Source organism: Hoplias malabaricus, chromosome 18 (assembly GCF_029633855.1).
Source record: "Hoplias malabaricus isolate fHopMal1 chromosome 18, fHopMal1.hap1, whole genome shotgun sequence".
NCBI classification, from domain to species: domain Eukaryota; kingdom Metazoa; phylum Chordata; class Actinopteri; order Characiformes; family Erythrinidae; genus Hoplias; species Hoplias malabaricus.
In genome coordinates, this window is record NC_089817.1 from 28,502,972 (window position 1) to 28,518,335 (window position 15,364).

At 45.7% G+C, this 15,364-nt stretch overlaps 1 protein-coding gene across 5 annotated transcripts in view; it reads left to right on the forward strand.

Moving 5' to 3' along the window:
• Positions 1–15,364, forward strand: part of sez6a (seizure related 6 homolog a) — a 152,148-nt gene that overhangs the window by 58,988 nt on the left and 77,796 nt on the right. For all 5 annotated transcript variants that reach the window (XR_010796131.1, XM_066651405.1, XM_066651404.1 and 2 more), the window contains exons 2-3: positions 12,530–13,201; positions 14,935–15,068. Coding sequence is in view for 4 of the 5 variants with exons in the window: in XM_066651405.1 (XP_066507502.1) it covers positions 12,530–13,201; positions 14,935–15,068 (806 nt within the window). In the remaining variant the exon portion in view is untranslated. The remainder of the gene's footprint in view (positions 1–12,529; positions 13,202–14,934; positions 15,069–15,364) is intronic.

Below are 15,364 nucleotides of genomic sequence, written 5' to 3' on the forward strand. Positions count from 1 at the left end.
CAGTGAAGGAGCCTTGGTCTCTGTGGACGCGGAGGTTAGCGACCTGTATCCACTCCATAATCTCTTACTACAGTGGCAGCTTCCATATAACTCGGCAATATTTGTTCTAAGATATGCTTAAAGGGGAATCCTGGTGTAATAACACTACTCTTTCATTCATTTGTGTGTTTTACCTTCATTTACCTTCTGTCAAATTAAGCCCAAAGCCTAGCTGGAATCAATGGGCTCAAGACAGGAAAACACTGCTGGACAAGACATCACACACTCACCCTGTCACTCACACACTCACACCCGAGGACATTTCCACACTCTCACCCTGTCACTCATACAGTATGTGAAAGTTTCACACATTCACCCGATCAATCACACAGTAGTGGAACATTTCACACACTCACCCTGTCATTCACACAGTGGTGGACAGTTTCACACACTCACCCTGTCACTCACACAGTAGTGAACAGTTTCACACACTCACCCTGTCACTCACACATGAGTGGACAGTTTCACACACTCACCCTGTCAGTCACACAGTGGTGGACAGTTTCACACACTCACCCTGTCAATAAAACAGTAGTGGACAGTTTCACACACTCACCCTGTCAATCACAGAGTAGTGGACAGTTTCACACACTCACCCTGTCACTCACACAGTAGTGGACAGTTTCACACACTCACCCTGTCAATCACACAGTAGTGGACAGTTTCACACACTCACCCTATCACTCACACAGTAGTAGACAGTTTCATACACTCACCCTGTCACTCACACACGAGTGGAGAGTTTCACACACTCACTCTGTCAATCACACAGTAGTGAACAGTTTCACACACTCACCCTGTCACTCACACAGTAGTGGAGAGTTTCACACACTCACTCTGTCACTCACACAGTAGTGGACAGTTTCACACACTCACCCTGTCAATCACACAGTAGTGGACAGTTTCATACACTCACCCTGTCACTCACACAGTAGTGGACAGTTTCACACACTCACTCTGTGGGAGTAAACTCAAGCCCCCGGGTGGATCCCACACAGAAACAGAGAGAAAACATTGCCCTCCTCACAGACATTGACCCGAGCTGGGGATAGAGCTCACAACCCAGGACCCTGGAGCTACGCCACCATTCCACCGCCCACACATTGAGCTCCACTCAAACAACACAGAGCATTTAGAGCTTAATCCTTTGAAAATAAAGATCTCAGCTTTGTTTTGTGAAAGAGCGTGGAATCAGGAGGAAGTGAGAGGGAATTATTCATTATTTTGATGCGCCAAATATCCTTATTCTCCGCTATGACAGAAGAGATTCCTCTGGAAATGAAGACCACACCGACTGCTGTTGGACTGGAAATCACTGGAGATGTTCAAGCAGCAGCCTGCGCTCTCCTTACAGTGACAGAATAAGGCTACAAGGAAACGTTCCTCCCCATCAGAACACATGAAAAAAAAAAGAAAAGAAAAGAAAAAAGACCTCTTGAATTGCCTCTGTCAAGGCTGGAGATTAATGATTGGTCTGCAGTCTGTAGTTGAGTGTGTCTGTGTGGAGTAAAACACGACACGTCAAGCCTCCGTCAGCCTCGCCTCGGCTTCGTAAAGAAACGGTTTATTCTGTCGCTTGAATGGCGCAATCAAACTTTCATTACAGAGCACTAAATGTGATTTGGAACAGAATGGGGGACCAATGGGAGTTGCCGCCATTCCACACGTCAACGGGAGACGGCATGTGACAAGCGGTTGTTGCCTTTTTTCTTTTGATCAAGCTCCAAATGCGTTCCTCACCCTTGGAGAAAAGGGAAGGGAGGGTGGGGGGCGTGGGAGGGGGTTCAGGATCAATGCAGAGCGTTAGCACCAACGTTTGTTCTCCAGACGAACAGAAAGAAAATGGTATTTGTCGGAAAAAGAAAACTCAAGTAAGCGCTCTGTCGATACCAGCGCCCTATCGCTTTTAAACACAGAGTTCCACCAGTGTAACGTTTTAATTGAGGCCTGGTAAAGCCACACGAGCTTCTCACTGATGCTGCTTTAATAATTAGAGGTAGGAGAAAACCAGGGAACAAAAGGCATCGATCCTTGCTCCCTGGACAGTTCCTTCAGTTTCTCTTTGCTTCTCTTTGATTGTCTTTGTTAACAGGGTTAAAAATAGGTTTCGAAGATTCAGCTCATTTTCTTTGCTTTTATAATGTGTCATATTCAATCAACAGAGCTGCTGGAGTTACAGTAAAATACATTCATACACACGGGACTACAGGACCATTCCCAGGACTCGGACGCAGTGTTAGAAATGTAGGATCTTCACACACTCACCCAGTCACTCACACACTCACACCTGTGGACAGTTTCACACGCTCACCCAGTCACTCACACACTCACACACTCACCCAGTCACTCACACACTCACACCTGTGGACAGTTTCACATACTCACTCAGTCACTCACACACTCACACCTGTGGACAGTTTCACACGCTCACCCAGTCACTCACACACTCACACACTCACCCAGTCACTCACACACTCACACACTCACACTTGTGGACAGTTTCACATACTCACCCAGTCACTCACACACTCACCCAGTCACTCACACACTCACACCTGTGGACAGTTTCACATACTCACCCAGTCACTCACACACTCACCCAGTCACTCACACACTCACACCTGTGGACAGTTTCATACACTCACCCAGTCACTCACACACTCACCCAGTCACTCACACACTCACACCTGTGGACAGTTTCACATACTCACCCAGTCACTCACACACTCACACCTGTGGACAGTTTCACATACTCACCCTGTCACTCACACCTGTGGACAGTTTCACATACTCACCCAGTCACTCACACACTCACACCTGTGGACAGTTTCATACACTCACCCAGTCACTCACACACTCACACCTGTGGACAGTTTCATACACTCACCCTGTCACTCACACACTCACCCCATCACTAACACACTCACACCTGTGGACAGTTTCATACACTCACCCAGTCACTCACACACTCACACCTGTGAACTGTTTCATACACTCACCCAGTCACTCACACACTCACACCTGTGGACAGTTTCACATACTCACCCAGTCACTCACACACTCAAACCTGTGGACAGTTTCACACACTCACCCTGTCACTCACACACTCACCCCATCACTAACACACTCACACCTGTGGACAGTTTCATACACTCACCCAGTCACTCACACACTCACCCCATCACTAACACACTCACACCTGTGGACAGTTTCATACACTCACCCAGTCACTCACACACTCACACCTGTGGACAGTTTCACATACTCACCCAGTCACTCACACACTCACACCTGTGGACAGTTTCACATACTCACCCAGTCACTCACACACTCACACCTGTGGACAGTTTCATACACTCACCCTGTCACTCACACACTCACCCCATCACTAACACACTCACACCTGTGGACAGTTTCATACACTCACCCAGTCACTCACACACTCACACCTGTGGACAGTTTCATACACTCACCCAGTCACTCACACACTCACATTTTTGGACAGTTTCACACACTCACCCCGTCACTCACACACTCACACACTCACACCTGTGGACAGTTTCACACACTCACCCCATCACTCACACACTCACACCTGTGGACAGTTTCACACACTCACCCAGTCACTCACACACTCACACCTGTGGACAGTTTCACACACTCACCCAGTCACTCACACACTCACACCTGTGGACAGTTTCACACACTCACCCAGTCACTCACACACCACGCTGGGACTGAACATCCCCAGACCCCTGTAAGGCATGAGGGAAAAGTGTATTACAGAAATCTTTCTTTGAGGCCCAGAAGCCTCTGCAGGTTCCCACTGGTGATTAAACGTGTTAAAAAGAAGTCCATCAAAGATGAACACAGCTCTATTCACTTTATCCCACTCCACCAGTAAAATCAGAGATAACCTGAGTTCCGCGACAAACCTTTCTTTCTCCTGTGGAGATCCCGCTGTGGTCTGAGGCCCTCTCACAGGGGGCAGGAGCTTCAAAAGAAGCCCTCACTGTGGGAGATCTCACTCATTTGCTGTCTGTGTCAACTATGTACTTTCATCTCTCGCTGTCTGCAGTGTTCCGCCTGCCCACGCTTCGTTAGAACACACTGTCGCCCGGTGAACGTGCGCTAATTAAGGTGTCAGAACACACTAGGGATCATCGGCTGTTTGAACAGGCAAATAAGAGCGAACCGTGCTGTGAGCACAGAGCTAAGCTCCACCGACTTCCCCAGATTCCCTTTGAACCTGTGGAAAACTTGCCGGTGTGGTGGTGGCTGTGCCGGTGGCTGGATCCAGAGGCTGTGAGGGCTAATCGTGAGCTGTCCTGTGGTGATGAGTTAGCAGCAGTTTAAAAAGAAGCAGCGGTTGGCTTCAAATGACATGGAAGGAGACTGGGCTTGCTCTTACCCTCCCAGAGCGGTGGCATTGTGTGGCAGGGAGAGTCATGGCTAATGGGTGGGAGTGGCAGCACGATCCAATGAGAACCAGATGCTTGCTTTTGAGGGAAGGATGGGCCTTATGCAAGATATGCATATGTTAAAAGGTGGTATTTTTAATTTATTCATTCATTCATTCATTCATTTGGTCACTTCCTGTAGCTGCTTTATCTTGGTCAGGTTTGTGGCAGATCTGGAGCCTACACAGAATCACACCTTGGAAATGGCTTAAGACATTCATCCCCCCCCCCACACACACACACACACACATTCACCCTCTCACTTACACACTCACTGTGTGGACAATTTCACACACTCACCCTGTCACTCAGACACTTACCCCTCTGGACAGTTTTGACACACTCTCCCACAGTCACCCACACACACACCTGTGCGCAATATCACACACTTATTCACCCTGTCACTCACACCCTCACCCCTGTGGAAAATATTACACTCTCATCCTGTCACACACACACACACACATTCACCCTCTCACTCACACACTCACACCTGTGGATAATTTCACACTCTCACCCTTTCACTCACACACATACATTCACCCTCTCACTTACACAAAGCTGTGGATAATTTCACATTCTCACCCTTTTACTCACACACTCACTTTGTGGAAAATTTCACACTCTCACCCTGTCACTCACACTCACACCTGTGGAAATTTTCACACACACACACACACACACACACACACACACGTGAGTAATTTCACACACATATTCACCCTGTCACTCCTACACTCAGACCTGTGGATAATTCACACACACACACACACACACACACACACACACACACACACACACACACCCAGAGAGAACATACCAACACACCTCACAGTCAGTGACCCGAGGCAGAGTTGAGATGGGATTATTTCAGGTAATAGCACTGTATCCTGAAAGTTAGATCCATGGAAAGCTGCTTGAAAATGTAAACCACCACCTACTTCTGCACCGTTTTCCCACCTTCCGCCTGCTTGCTCCAGGCTATTAGCACCAGTTTAGCAAACACACAACCGGAAAAACACCGGAGGAAGGCTTGAAATCCTTGCATAAGTGGGAATTAGCATTTAGCACATGGTTATGAGAGAGAAAGGGCAGCTCTCTGTGTGCAGTTCAGTGCCTTCTACACTCCAGACTCTCCTGATATCTTAAACAGTTGTAAACGTGTGGGAATTTTGTTTCGTCAAGCTCTCTGCACAAGGCCTTTCCGACTGTAAAATCTACACAGTGTGCCTTTCTCCAGACTCCGGCTGCTTGATGAGAGGGAGCTGCAGATGTTGTTTGGTGTGGATCCAGTATGATTGGCTCCCTGGGGTGCGGGAGCTACTTTTTGATCAAGAACAACAAAAACAAAGGGATTTCTTTTGTGTTCTGGGGGTTTTTTCAGACGAGGGCTGTGAAACGTTACCAGGATCTCAAAGTCAAACTTGACATCTTCATTTGAAACCGCGGCTTCTGTGTAAACGCGAGGGGAAGATTCAATAAGCTTGACACTCGTCTTCCTTCGTTCCATCAAGCGCAGCTCTTCCTCCTGCAGTCAGAAAGCAGCTGTCAAAGACAGGTAACACTTCAGGATATTGTGCTTGTGTTGTTTCTGGTGATAGTCTCCTGATTGCATCAGTTCAATTTCTTATGTTCCGGGAAACTCAGCTTTGTTCTAGTAGATGATACATACATTACAACATTCATTCATTCATCTTCTGTAGCTGCTTCATCCTGTACAGCATCGTGGTAGGTCCCAAGCCAAGTCCCTATGTCCCCAGAAAGAACACACCACACTCCTCACAGACAGTCGCCCGGAGGAAACCCACGCAGACACAGGGAGAACACACCACACTCCTCACAGACAGTCACCCGGAGGAAACCCACGCAGACACAGAGAGAACACACCACACTCCTCACAGACAGTCACCCGGAGGAAACCCACACAGACACAGAGAGAACACACCACACTCCTCACAGACAGTCACCCGGAGGAAACCCACACAGACACAGAGAGAACACACCACACTCCTCACAGACAGTCACCCGGAGGAAACCCATGCAGACACAGGGAGAACACTCCACACTCCTCACAGACAGTCACCCGGAGGAAACCCACGCAGACACAGGGAGAACACACCACACTCCTCACAGACAGTCACCTGGAGGAAACCCACACAGACACAGGGAGAACACACCACACTCCTCACAGACAGTCACCCAGAGGAAACCCACACAGACACAGGGAGAACACACCACACTCCTCACAGGCAGTCACCCGGAGGAAACCCACGCAGACACAGGGAGAACACACCAAACTCCTCACAGACAGTCACCCGGTGGAAACCCACGCAGACAAAGGGAGAACACAACACACTCCTCACAGACAGTCACCTGGAGGAAACCCACGCAGACACAGGGAGAACACACCACACTCCTCACAGACAGTCACCCGGTGGAAACCCACGCAGACAAAGGGAGAACACAACACACTCCTCACAGACAGTCACCTGGAGGAAACCCACGCAGACACAGGGAGAACACACCACACTCCTCACAGACAGTCACCCGGAGGAAACCCACGCAGACACAGAGAGAACACACCGCATTCCTCACAGACAGTCACCCGGAGGAAACCCACCCAGACACAGAGAGAACACACCACACTCCTCACAGACAGTCACCCGGAGGAAACCCACACAGACACAGGGAGAACACACCAAACTCCTCACAGTCACTTGAAGTCAAGATGAAACCCAGGACCCCAAGACCCCAGAGCTGTGCATCACCGTTTGACACTTGGCCATTGATAGATGTACTCACTGGCCACCCCCCCCTCTTGTGATTCCAACTCTCTGGGGTTTGGTCAGAGACAGTAGTTCATCTGCTGAGGCACGGTTTGTGTTAGTTGTGTTAATCCTTTAATAAGTGGTCAGTTTCTGGACCAGGAAAAATAGATAAAGAAAATTAAACATCACCTCCTCCTTCAGCTTATGCTTCTTCTGCCCTCCCTCTCTCTCTCTCTCTCTGCCTGCCTCCCTCCCTCCTTCCCTCCCTCTCTCCCTGCCTCCCCCTCAGTGGAACGTACGGTAGTCTCTATCTCAGATGATGATGAAACGGAGCGCCGTTCTCTCCCGGAGCGTGATTGCGGAGCTTGTTTCTCATAATGAACAATTGTCGCGACATTCAGATCTGACATCAAGTGAAGACTGTCATTACTCATCTATCCGAGAACTTTTCAGAGGCCTGGTAATGGAGATTAATACGGGGGAGATGAAAGGAAAGGCATAATGGAGTCTCACTCGCCCTGAAAGACGTCCTCGCGACGAGCCTCTCCACGTTACAGCAGAGACCAGTGAAACACTCCGCCTCTCGCTTCACTCTCAAACTTCAAATAATTAGGGTTGAATTATGCTGTTTCATGCCACGAGGCGTTGAATTGTTTCTCCACCTTCTAAGGCTTAGCACCTCAGGTGCTGTGCTGTGTTGTATCAGTAAATAAATAAAAATAGAAAAAAGGTCGTAGAATTTGTCTTTTTCAGTTGCTATTCCCCCTGCTGGTGTTTTGATGTATGGATTTAGACACTGCTGATATTCCTTACATTCATGTTATTATTCACAGTTGTTTTACAATCCCTGAGCTCCCGACCACTGGTGGCACTGTTTCACTAAATACACTCAAACTGTCTGTTATGAAGAAGAAGAACAGTGCTGTTAACTGCTGTGCTTTCTGGTTACTCTATGTGTATAGTCATAACTGTAAGTGAGAACTGTAATTTGTATACATCCTACTAGTACAAACTATATTTTGTACACAGTGTACAAGTGCAAACTACAATTTGTACACAGTGTATAAGTATGAACTATATTTTGTACACATTTTATGTGTGAACTAATACGACCAAAATGTAACTAATACGAACTATATTTCTTATACGTTTTAAAAGCATGTAATATATTTTGTACACAACTTATGAGTGTGAACTATACATAATATACATTGTATGAGTGTGAAATACTTTTTTTATACATATAGTGTAAACTCTAATTTGTACAGATTTTACATGTGTGAACTATATGTTGTACACACTGTATAAATTGGTGGAATTTTCTTTTAGTAAAAAATTTATCACAGCTGTGTAAAGCATGTGTACACTGTGAAAGAATTTCTTGTAAATTTTACAGTAAAATACTGACAGCAGAGTTCCCAGCCATTTACCGTATTTTTACAGGAACACTACTGTATTTCAAATTTACAGCATATTACTGTAATTGAATAATACAATAATTTACTGTAAATACTGTGATTTACAATAAAATACTGGCAGCAGACTTGCTGTAAATTTACAGCAATTTTTTACAGTGTAGGTTTTCACGCTTTCACGTGGACATGGTGGCACTTTGTCTGAAAGCTTGTCTATTTTAAGGTGGAATTTGTAGATCCCGTTAAATCTAATTCTGAAAGTCCAGTAAAATATCCCCAGAGAAAAGCAGCAAATATAAGCAGCAGAAAAATTTGTGCAGCACTTTTCCCATTAGAATCAACTTTAAACAAGCAAAGCAAAGAAGACACCATTATTTTCACATAAAAAACACTGGTAAGCGCATCTCCTTGTGTAAGCGTCCTTGTCCTGGGGGCTTCCTGATTGCATCCCACCCGCTGCAGGTGGGATCAGTAATTACTCTCCAGCGTGCCCTTATTGTGTTCTATAATCATGACTCATTCACTGTAAATTCTTTGCTTTCTCTAATGTATTGTGGGAGGACGGCAGGCTTCGGAAAAATGACCAGCCGCTTCCTAAAGGTTCTCCATACTGTTCCCTGGGTCAGAACCCTTTTACTGTAAGACACCTTGGAGCAACCTACCTGCGCTCCCCACTGCGACTGTTGTAGCTATGAGTTCCTGCTCGTTAGCCATGCCGATTAACCCCCCTTTTCAGTCATTAAAGTCTGCTCATTTGAATTAAATCCCTGAATTTTGCAGTGTTCCATCATCTCCAAGTGAAAACCTTCCGTATCTTATGACTGTTGGGAACATAATAAATGGCCATCTCGACATATGATTTGTCTCTTAAATACACAGACCTGTGATATTTTTAAAACCATATCTCTTTCACTTCAATTATATTAAATGACTTTTTATTGATTTTATTTTTAATTTATTTCCTACTATATTCCAATACATTTATTTCTTTACATTACGCACTAGATCTCAGAATGATTGTTATTTTCAGTATTTAAAAATGAGTTTTAATTTATAGCTAACTCATCACTTTAATATTACGTTTCAATTTTTCCATCCATCCATCCATTATCTGTAACCGTTTATCCAATTCAGGGTCACGGTGAGTCCAGAGCCTACCTGGAAACATTGGGCACAAGGGGGAATTTCACCCTGGAGGGGGCAACACACAGACTCACACCTACTGTCACTTTTGAGTTGCCAATCAACCTACCAACGTGTGTTTTTGGACTGTGGGAGGAAACCGGAGCACCCGGAGGAAACCCACGCAGACACAGGGAGAACACACCACACTCCTCACAGACAGTCACCCGGAGGAAACCCACGCAGACACAGGGAGAACACACCACACTCCTCACAGACAGTCACCCGGAGGAAACCCACGCAGACACAGGGAGAACACACCACACTCCTCACAGACAGTCACCCGGAGGAAACCCACGCAGACACAGGGAGAACACACCACACTCCTCACAGACAGTCACCCGGAGGAAACCCAGGCAGACACAGGGAGAACACATCACACTCCTCACAGACAGTCACCCGGAGGAAACCCACGTAGACACAGGGAGAACACATCACACTCCTCACAGACAGTCACCCAGATCGGGAATCGAACTCACAACCTCCAGCTGTGTGACTGCGACACTACCTGCTGCGCCAGCATGCCGCCCTGTTTTCAATTTTTGTTCCTTTTGATTAAATGTTTAATACAATGTTCAGTCCTAAGTAGAATCGACACATTTGATGCTGGGCTTAATCGACTCTGTGGGAAAGTGTCTGGTTTACACCCAGAGATCAGTTAACACTTCAGAGCTCGATTGTATACATTCAAACTAAAATGTAGTAATATTAATCTAAAACTTTCATGTCTTACGTTTGATTTTACGTAAGAAAAGCATTTAAGATTGCCTTTGAGTATGAAGTGTGCTACATGAATAAACTAGCCGTGCCTGGCCTGATTTCTGATGTCTTGTTGTCGAGCTGAACAGAGCCACACCACAGTGTTGACACCTTCAGCCTCATTGTCTGCTGCCTGAAAGCATTTACAGGTTTGGAGATACAAGTTAAATGATTGCCTTCATCACGGCTGCTTATTAGCCATGGCTCTTAGCCCTCCTTTTCAGTCATATTTAATCGTGTTATAGCTCAAAGGCTGCACATTGAACTGAATCCCAGGATTTCGCACACTGTCACTTTCAGAAGCATTAAACTGGTTATGGATTGTTTGTTGGAGAGTTGTTTGATTGATGTTTGACTGAGGCAGGGTGGAGAAAGTGGCCTGTGATCATTAAGAAGGCATAGTAACAACAAAGGAACCTCATGGCTAATTGGGATGAAAATTTGCCTTGAGTGGACTGTGTGGACTTTCAGTCAATATTCCATTTCTGTCTGGAAGTTGAAGAACAGAATCTGTTTGTGGTGTTAAATTCATTTAACGTCAATGCTTCGCCATCATTCTCGTTTTTAACTTCGCTACAAATGGAGTGAAGAATCCGTTTTGTAGAAAATGTGAACTGAATGGGAAGGAAATGAAAGTTGTTATTGTGCAATTAAATATGGTTCTATTGAAATAACAAAGGTGCACGGTGGAGCAGCAGGTAGTGTCGCAGTCACACAGCTCCAGGGACCTGGAGGTTGTGGGTTCGATTCCTGCTCCGGGTGACTGTCTGTGAGGAGTGTGATGTGTTCTCCCCGTGTCTGCATGGGTTTCCTCCGGGTGACTGTCTGTGAGGAGTGTGGTGTGTTCTCCCTGTGTCTGCGTGGGTTTCCTCCGGGTGACTGTCTGTGAGGAGTGTGGTGTGTTCTCCCTGTGTCTGCATGGGTTTCCTCCAGGTGCTCCGGTTTCCTCCCACAGTCCAAAAACACACGTTGGTAGGTGGATTGGCGACTCAAAAAGTGTCAGTAGGTGTGAGTGTGTGAATGAATGTGTGTGTGTGTCTGTGTTGCTCTGTGAAGGACTGGCGCCTCCTCCAGGGTGTATTCCCGCCTTCTGATTCCAGGTAGGCTCTGGACCCACCACGACCCTGAACTGAATAAGGGATACAGATAATGAATGAATGAATGAAATAAGAAACGTAAACAAGAACAGTTGTTTAACAGTTTCAGTGTGGCGGCCATTTTATGTGCAGTCTTGAAATGTGTGGACGTCTTGTTCCTGTTTACACTGCTGTGAAATCTGGCTTGGTTCATTTCCAGAAAGTAGAGTATTTTACCAGCCTGGTCAGATGTGTAAAAAATGCAGTTCGCTCTTTGTGGATGGTCACATTTCTGATGCTTATTTCGTTAACATTTACCTCAACCCTGAACCGAAACCAAACCCTGTGCCTATAATCAGGACTGTTTCTGGTGAAGTGTTCTCCTACGACAGTTGAATGTTTCTGTGATTCTACTTTGAGTGAATGACAGATATCATGTGTGGATTTACTAAAGCAGTGCCAGCAGTGGATGAGAGCTCAGTGCTTGTAAAATAACATTACTTCATTACCTTTTCATCATACGTGTGCTAAATTTGGAGATCTTGTATTTTATATCAGTCCACTATAAATGGCTTTGTTTACATCTTAATGATCAGGATTTTAGTGTAATTTCAATTTAAAAGAAAGCTTCCAAAGGGTCATTAACTCAATACCTAGCTGTAGTGTCTCACAATGATTAAAACTGCAACACTGTTGATTCATCCCCACTCTGAATCATGTAATACACACAATCTGATCTTGCTCATACCCTGAAATGGACAAGCGGATAAGAAGATGTATGTATGTATGTATGATCTTGCTGATCTTGCTTGTTTCTCCATTGTGTTCAGGTCATGGCCTCAGTGACCGAGGAGGAGAACTGGAATCAGAACGAGAACTCAACCCTTTCACTTCAGCACACGACTTTGAGGCCCATGAGGTCACCACGGCTCTTACGCCGGCTTTTCCCAACCACCGGCCGGACCTAAGAGGCCTGCTACTCCATGAAGCTCTGCTCACAAAGGATTTCCAAGGAGACCAGCAGTTCTTCAGAGAAGACAGTGGACCGGAATCTCAACCAACCCTCCCAGGGACATCATCTCACTTACAACCCGGAGAGCCGGCAACACAAGTGGTTCCTCATGAAGATGCTCCAGCCTTCTCTGACATAGCTACCACAGCCGTGACAACGGTCAGTCCCACCATGCCTGGTAAACTGATCTCCGTCCCCCGGAAAAGGCCCACCAAGGCAAGGGGAAGGACGGCAGACAAGTTGGAGGTCACTTTCCAAGCTTTCACAACTCCAGTGGTGCCAACCACTAGTCAATCAAGCTTTGGACAATACACAACTCCAACTGCAACAAAGGCAGATGTTTCAGAAAGGAGAGTTACGTCCAACAATAATGTTTCCTCAGCAACAGCTGAACCCCAGACACCAACAGGAAAAAGTTCTGAGGTGGATGAAGAAATGATGACCAGCATTATCCAAACCACAACTGTGATCAACACTATGAAAGCAGAAGGTACATGCAGAATACATTCAACCCAGCCAGCCTATCTTAGTGTGGGCTCATATACATTGAACATGGGTTCAGTCAGTTTAAGATGGGCATGGGCTCTGGGTGGGTTGGTACATGGGATAATTATAATGATTCACTGACCTGTAATAGGGAGAATTGAGCCTCTGTCATTGCTACTCTGGGTTTAGCACTGCAGAAACTGCACTACTGGTGATTTTCCACTGCATGGTACCTACTCTACTCAGCTCTACTTGCTTTTTGAGACCTGGTTCCTGGTTAGTTTTCCATTGCAATGTTTTTCCCCCTGAAACATAGCCAGTAATATTGCAAAACACCATCTCTTATGGATAGCGCAGGCTTTGGAAGCAACAATAAAGGAGGTGGTAACATTAAGCATTGTTTGCTCATTGTGTATTTGCATGTTGTTGTTGTTGTTGTTGTTGTTGGGGACTGAACACAGCTCCGTCATCAGTTCAAACAGATCATTGTAGTTTTTGTTGCACTCTTCTTTGTTGCACCATCCAACTCCAACTCCAACCAATCCAAGGAGCATTTGAACCTCTTCAAAAGACCACAGCGTATCTTTACGAGTTGCTGATGTGAATCAGACAAAAACAAAGGTCATCTCTGCTGTAGCTTGGAGATTTTTTAGAAATGGCTAGATTCTGTAGAAGGTCGGTAATTCACCTCTCCAACCATTCAGCACTCCCTACTCGGCTTGTTTGGAACCTGGAGTGATCAGGTACTAAAAAAATTACCTGGTTACATGGTAAAAGCACCAAATTTGTAAAATGGAAAAGCAAAAAACAGAGTAGAGCCAAGTCAAGTCAAGTAGGTACTCTGCAGTGGAAAAGCAGCACATGTAACTTTTGGAGGAGGGTAGGAAACTTCCCCCTCCTTCACCTCTCCCCTCTGATTGCAGGACAGTGCTATAAAAGTAAACTACACTCTGCAAGGAGTCTGGAAGCAAATATATCAAATCTTACCTAGTGTCCTTTTAATTCAGAGAGATTTAAATTTGGCTTTATGTTTTACCCCTTCTGATCCCATCACAGGTGGGTTTCCATAACTTGGACCCACAGCTGGTGATGTTATTTAATATATTTATAAGTAAAATTACTTTTATTTGAGATCATTTCAGTGTGCATAAGTGTTTGCTTGGTTGTATCATGGACTCCGTAATATCTATAATTTGTTTGCTAAATAATCTAGTGATTTGTCAAGAAGTCTTACAGGACAAAGATCTTCTGAAGTAATTGGTTTACCACAGGGCAGCCATTTTCAAAAACCCCATCCATTTCTGTGACAGAAATCCAGCTTAGGTCCGGAATTCCCATTATGGGCATGACGGCAACTTCAGAATGACACACAGTACTTCAGGGGTCTATTGCATTCTTTTGAGGCATGCCCAATCGTCCTTAAACTTTGCGGCTTTCAAGTTTTCAAGCAACTTTGGTGTCAGTGTTAAGACTGACCTTTAACCAGCTTCTATAAGTGGAATGTTGTCTGTAATGTGTTTTCCAAGTCGTCTGGCAAAGGGTCCTGTGGCGGAGCGACTTTTGGCTGATTGCTTCGCCTGACCTTTCCCTGCACTGAGGTGCTTTGTGAAAATGGAGTAGCCTTCAGGGCTAACGAGACCGAAATAAAAATAAAATGTCGGGACAGGGACGAGGGCTCGGGATTGTCCTTCTTTCCTTACTTTCCTTCTTTCTCTATCTATCTTCTTTTTTTTCCAGGACAGTGCAGCATGAACTTCACAGACGCAGAGGGTTACATTGAGTTGCCGCCCAGAGCTGACGATTCCCATGATCCCGTCGTGGATTGCACCTACCTGGTCACAGTCTACCTCGGATATGGGGTTGAAGTTCAGGTCAGTCATCCCTGGTCTTATTTTGTGTGGACTAGCCTCTTGTTCTGCGTAAAAAGCAATTGTCCTTTTGGTCTCCCAGTTCTTTTAGCATAAAGTCACAAACTCTGGACTCTAATCATGTCTTGATTTATTGACCTTACTGGAGACAAGAGGGGAAAACCATGTCCTGATACAGAGCTCAGAACACCTATGAATCTACACAACACGCCATTGGTCGACTCAAGTCTGAAAAACAAAACACTCCAGGTCTCTTTTAGAATCAGTGGCTTTGTTTTGTGAGTAAACGCTCCTCGCCT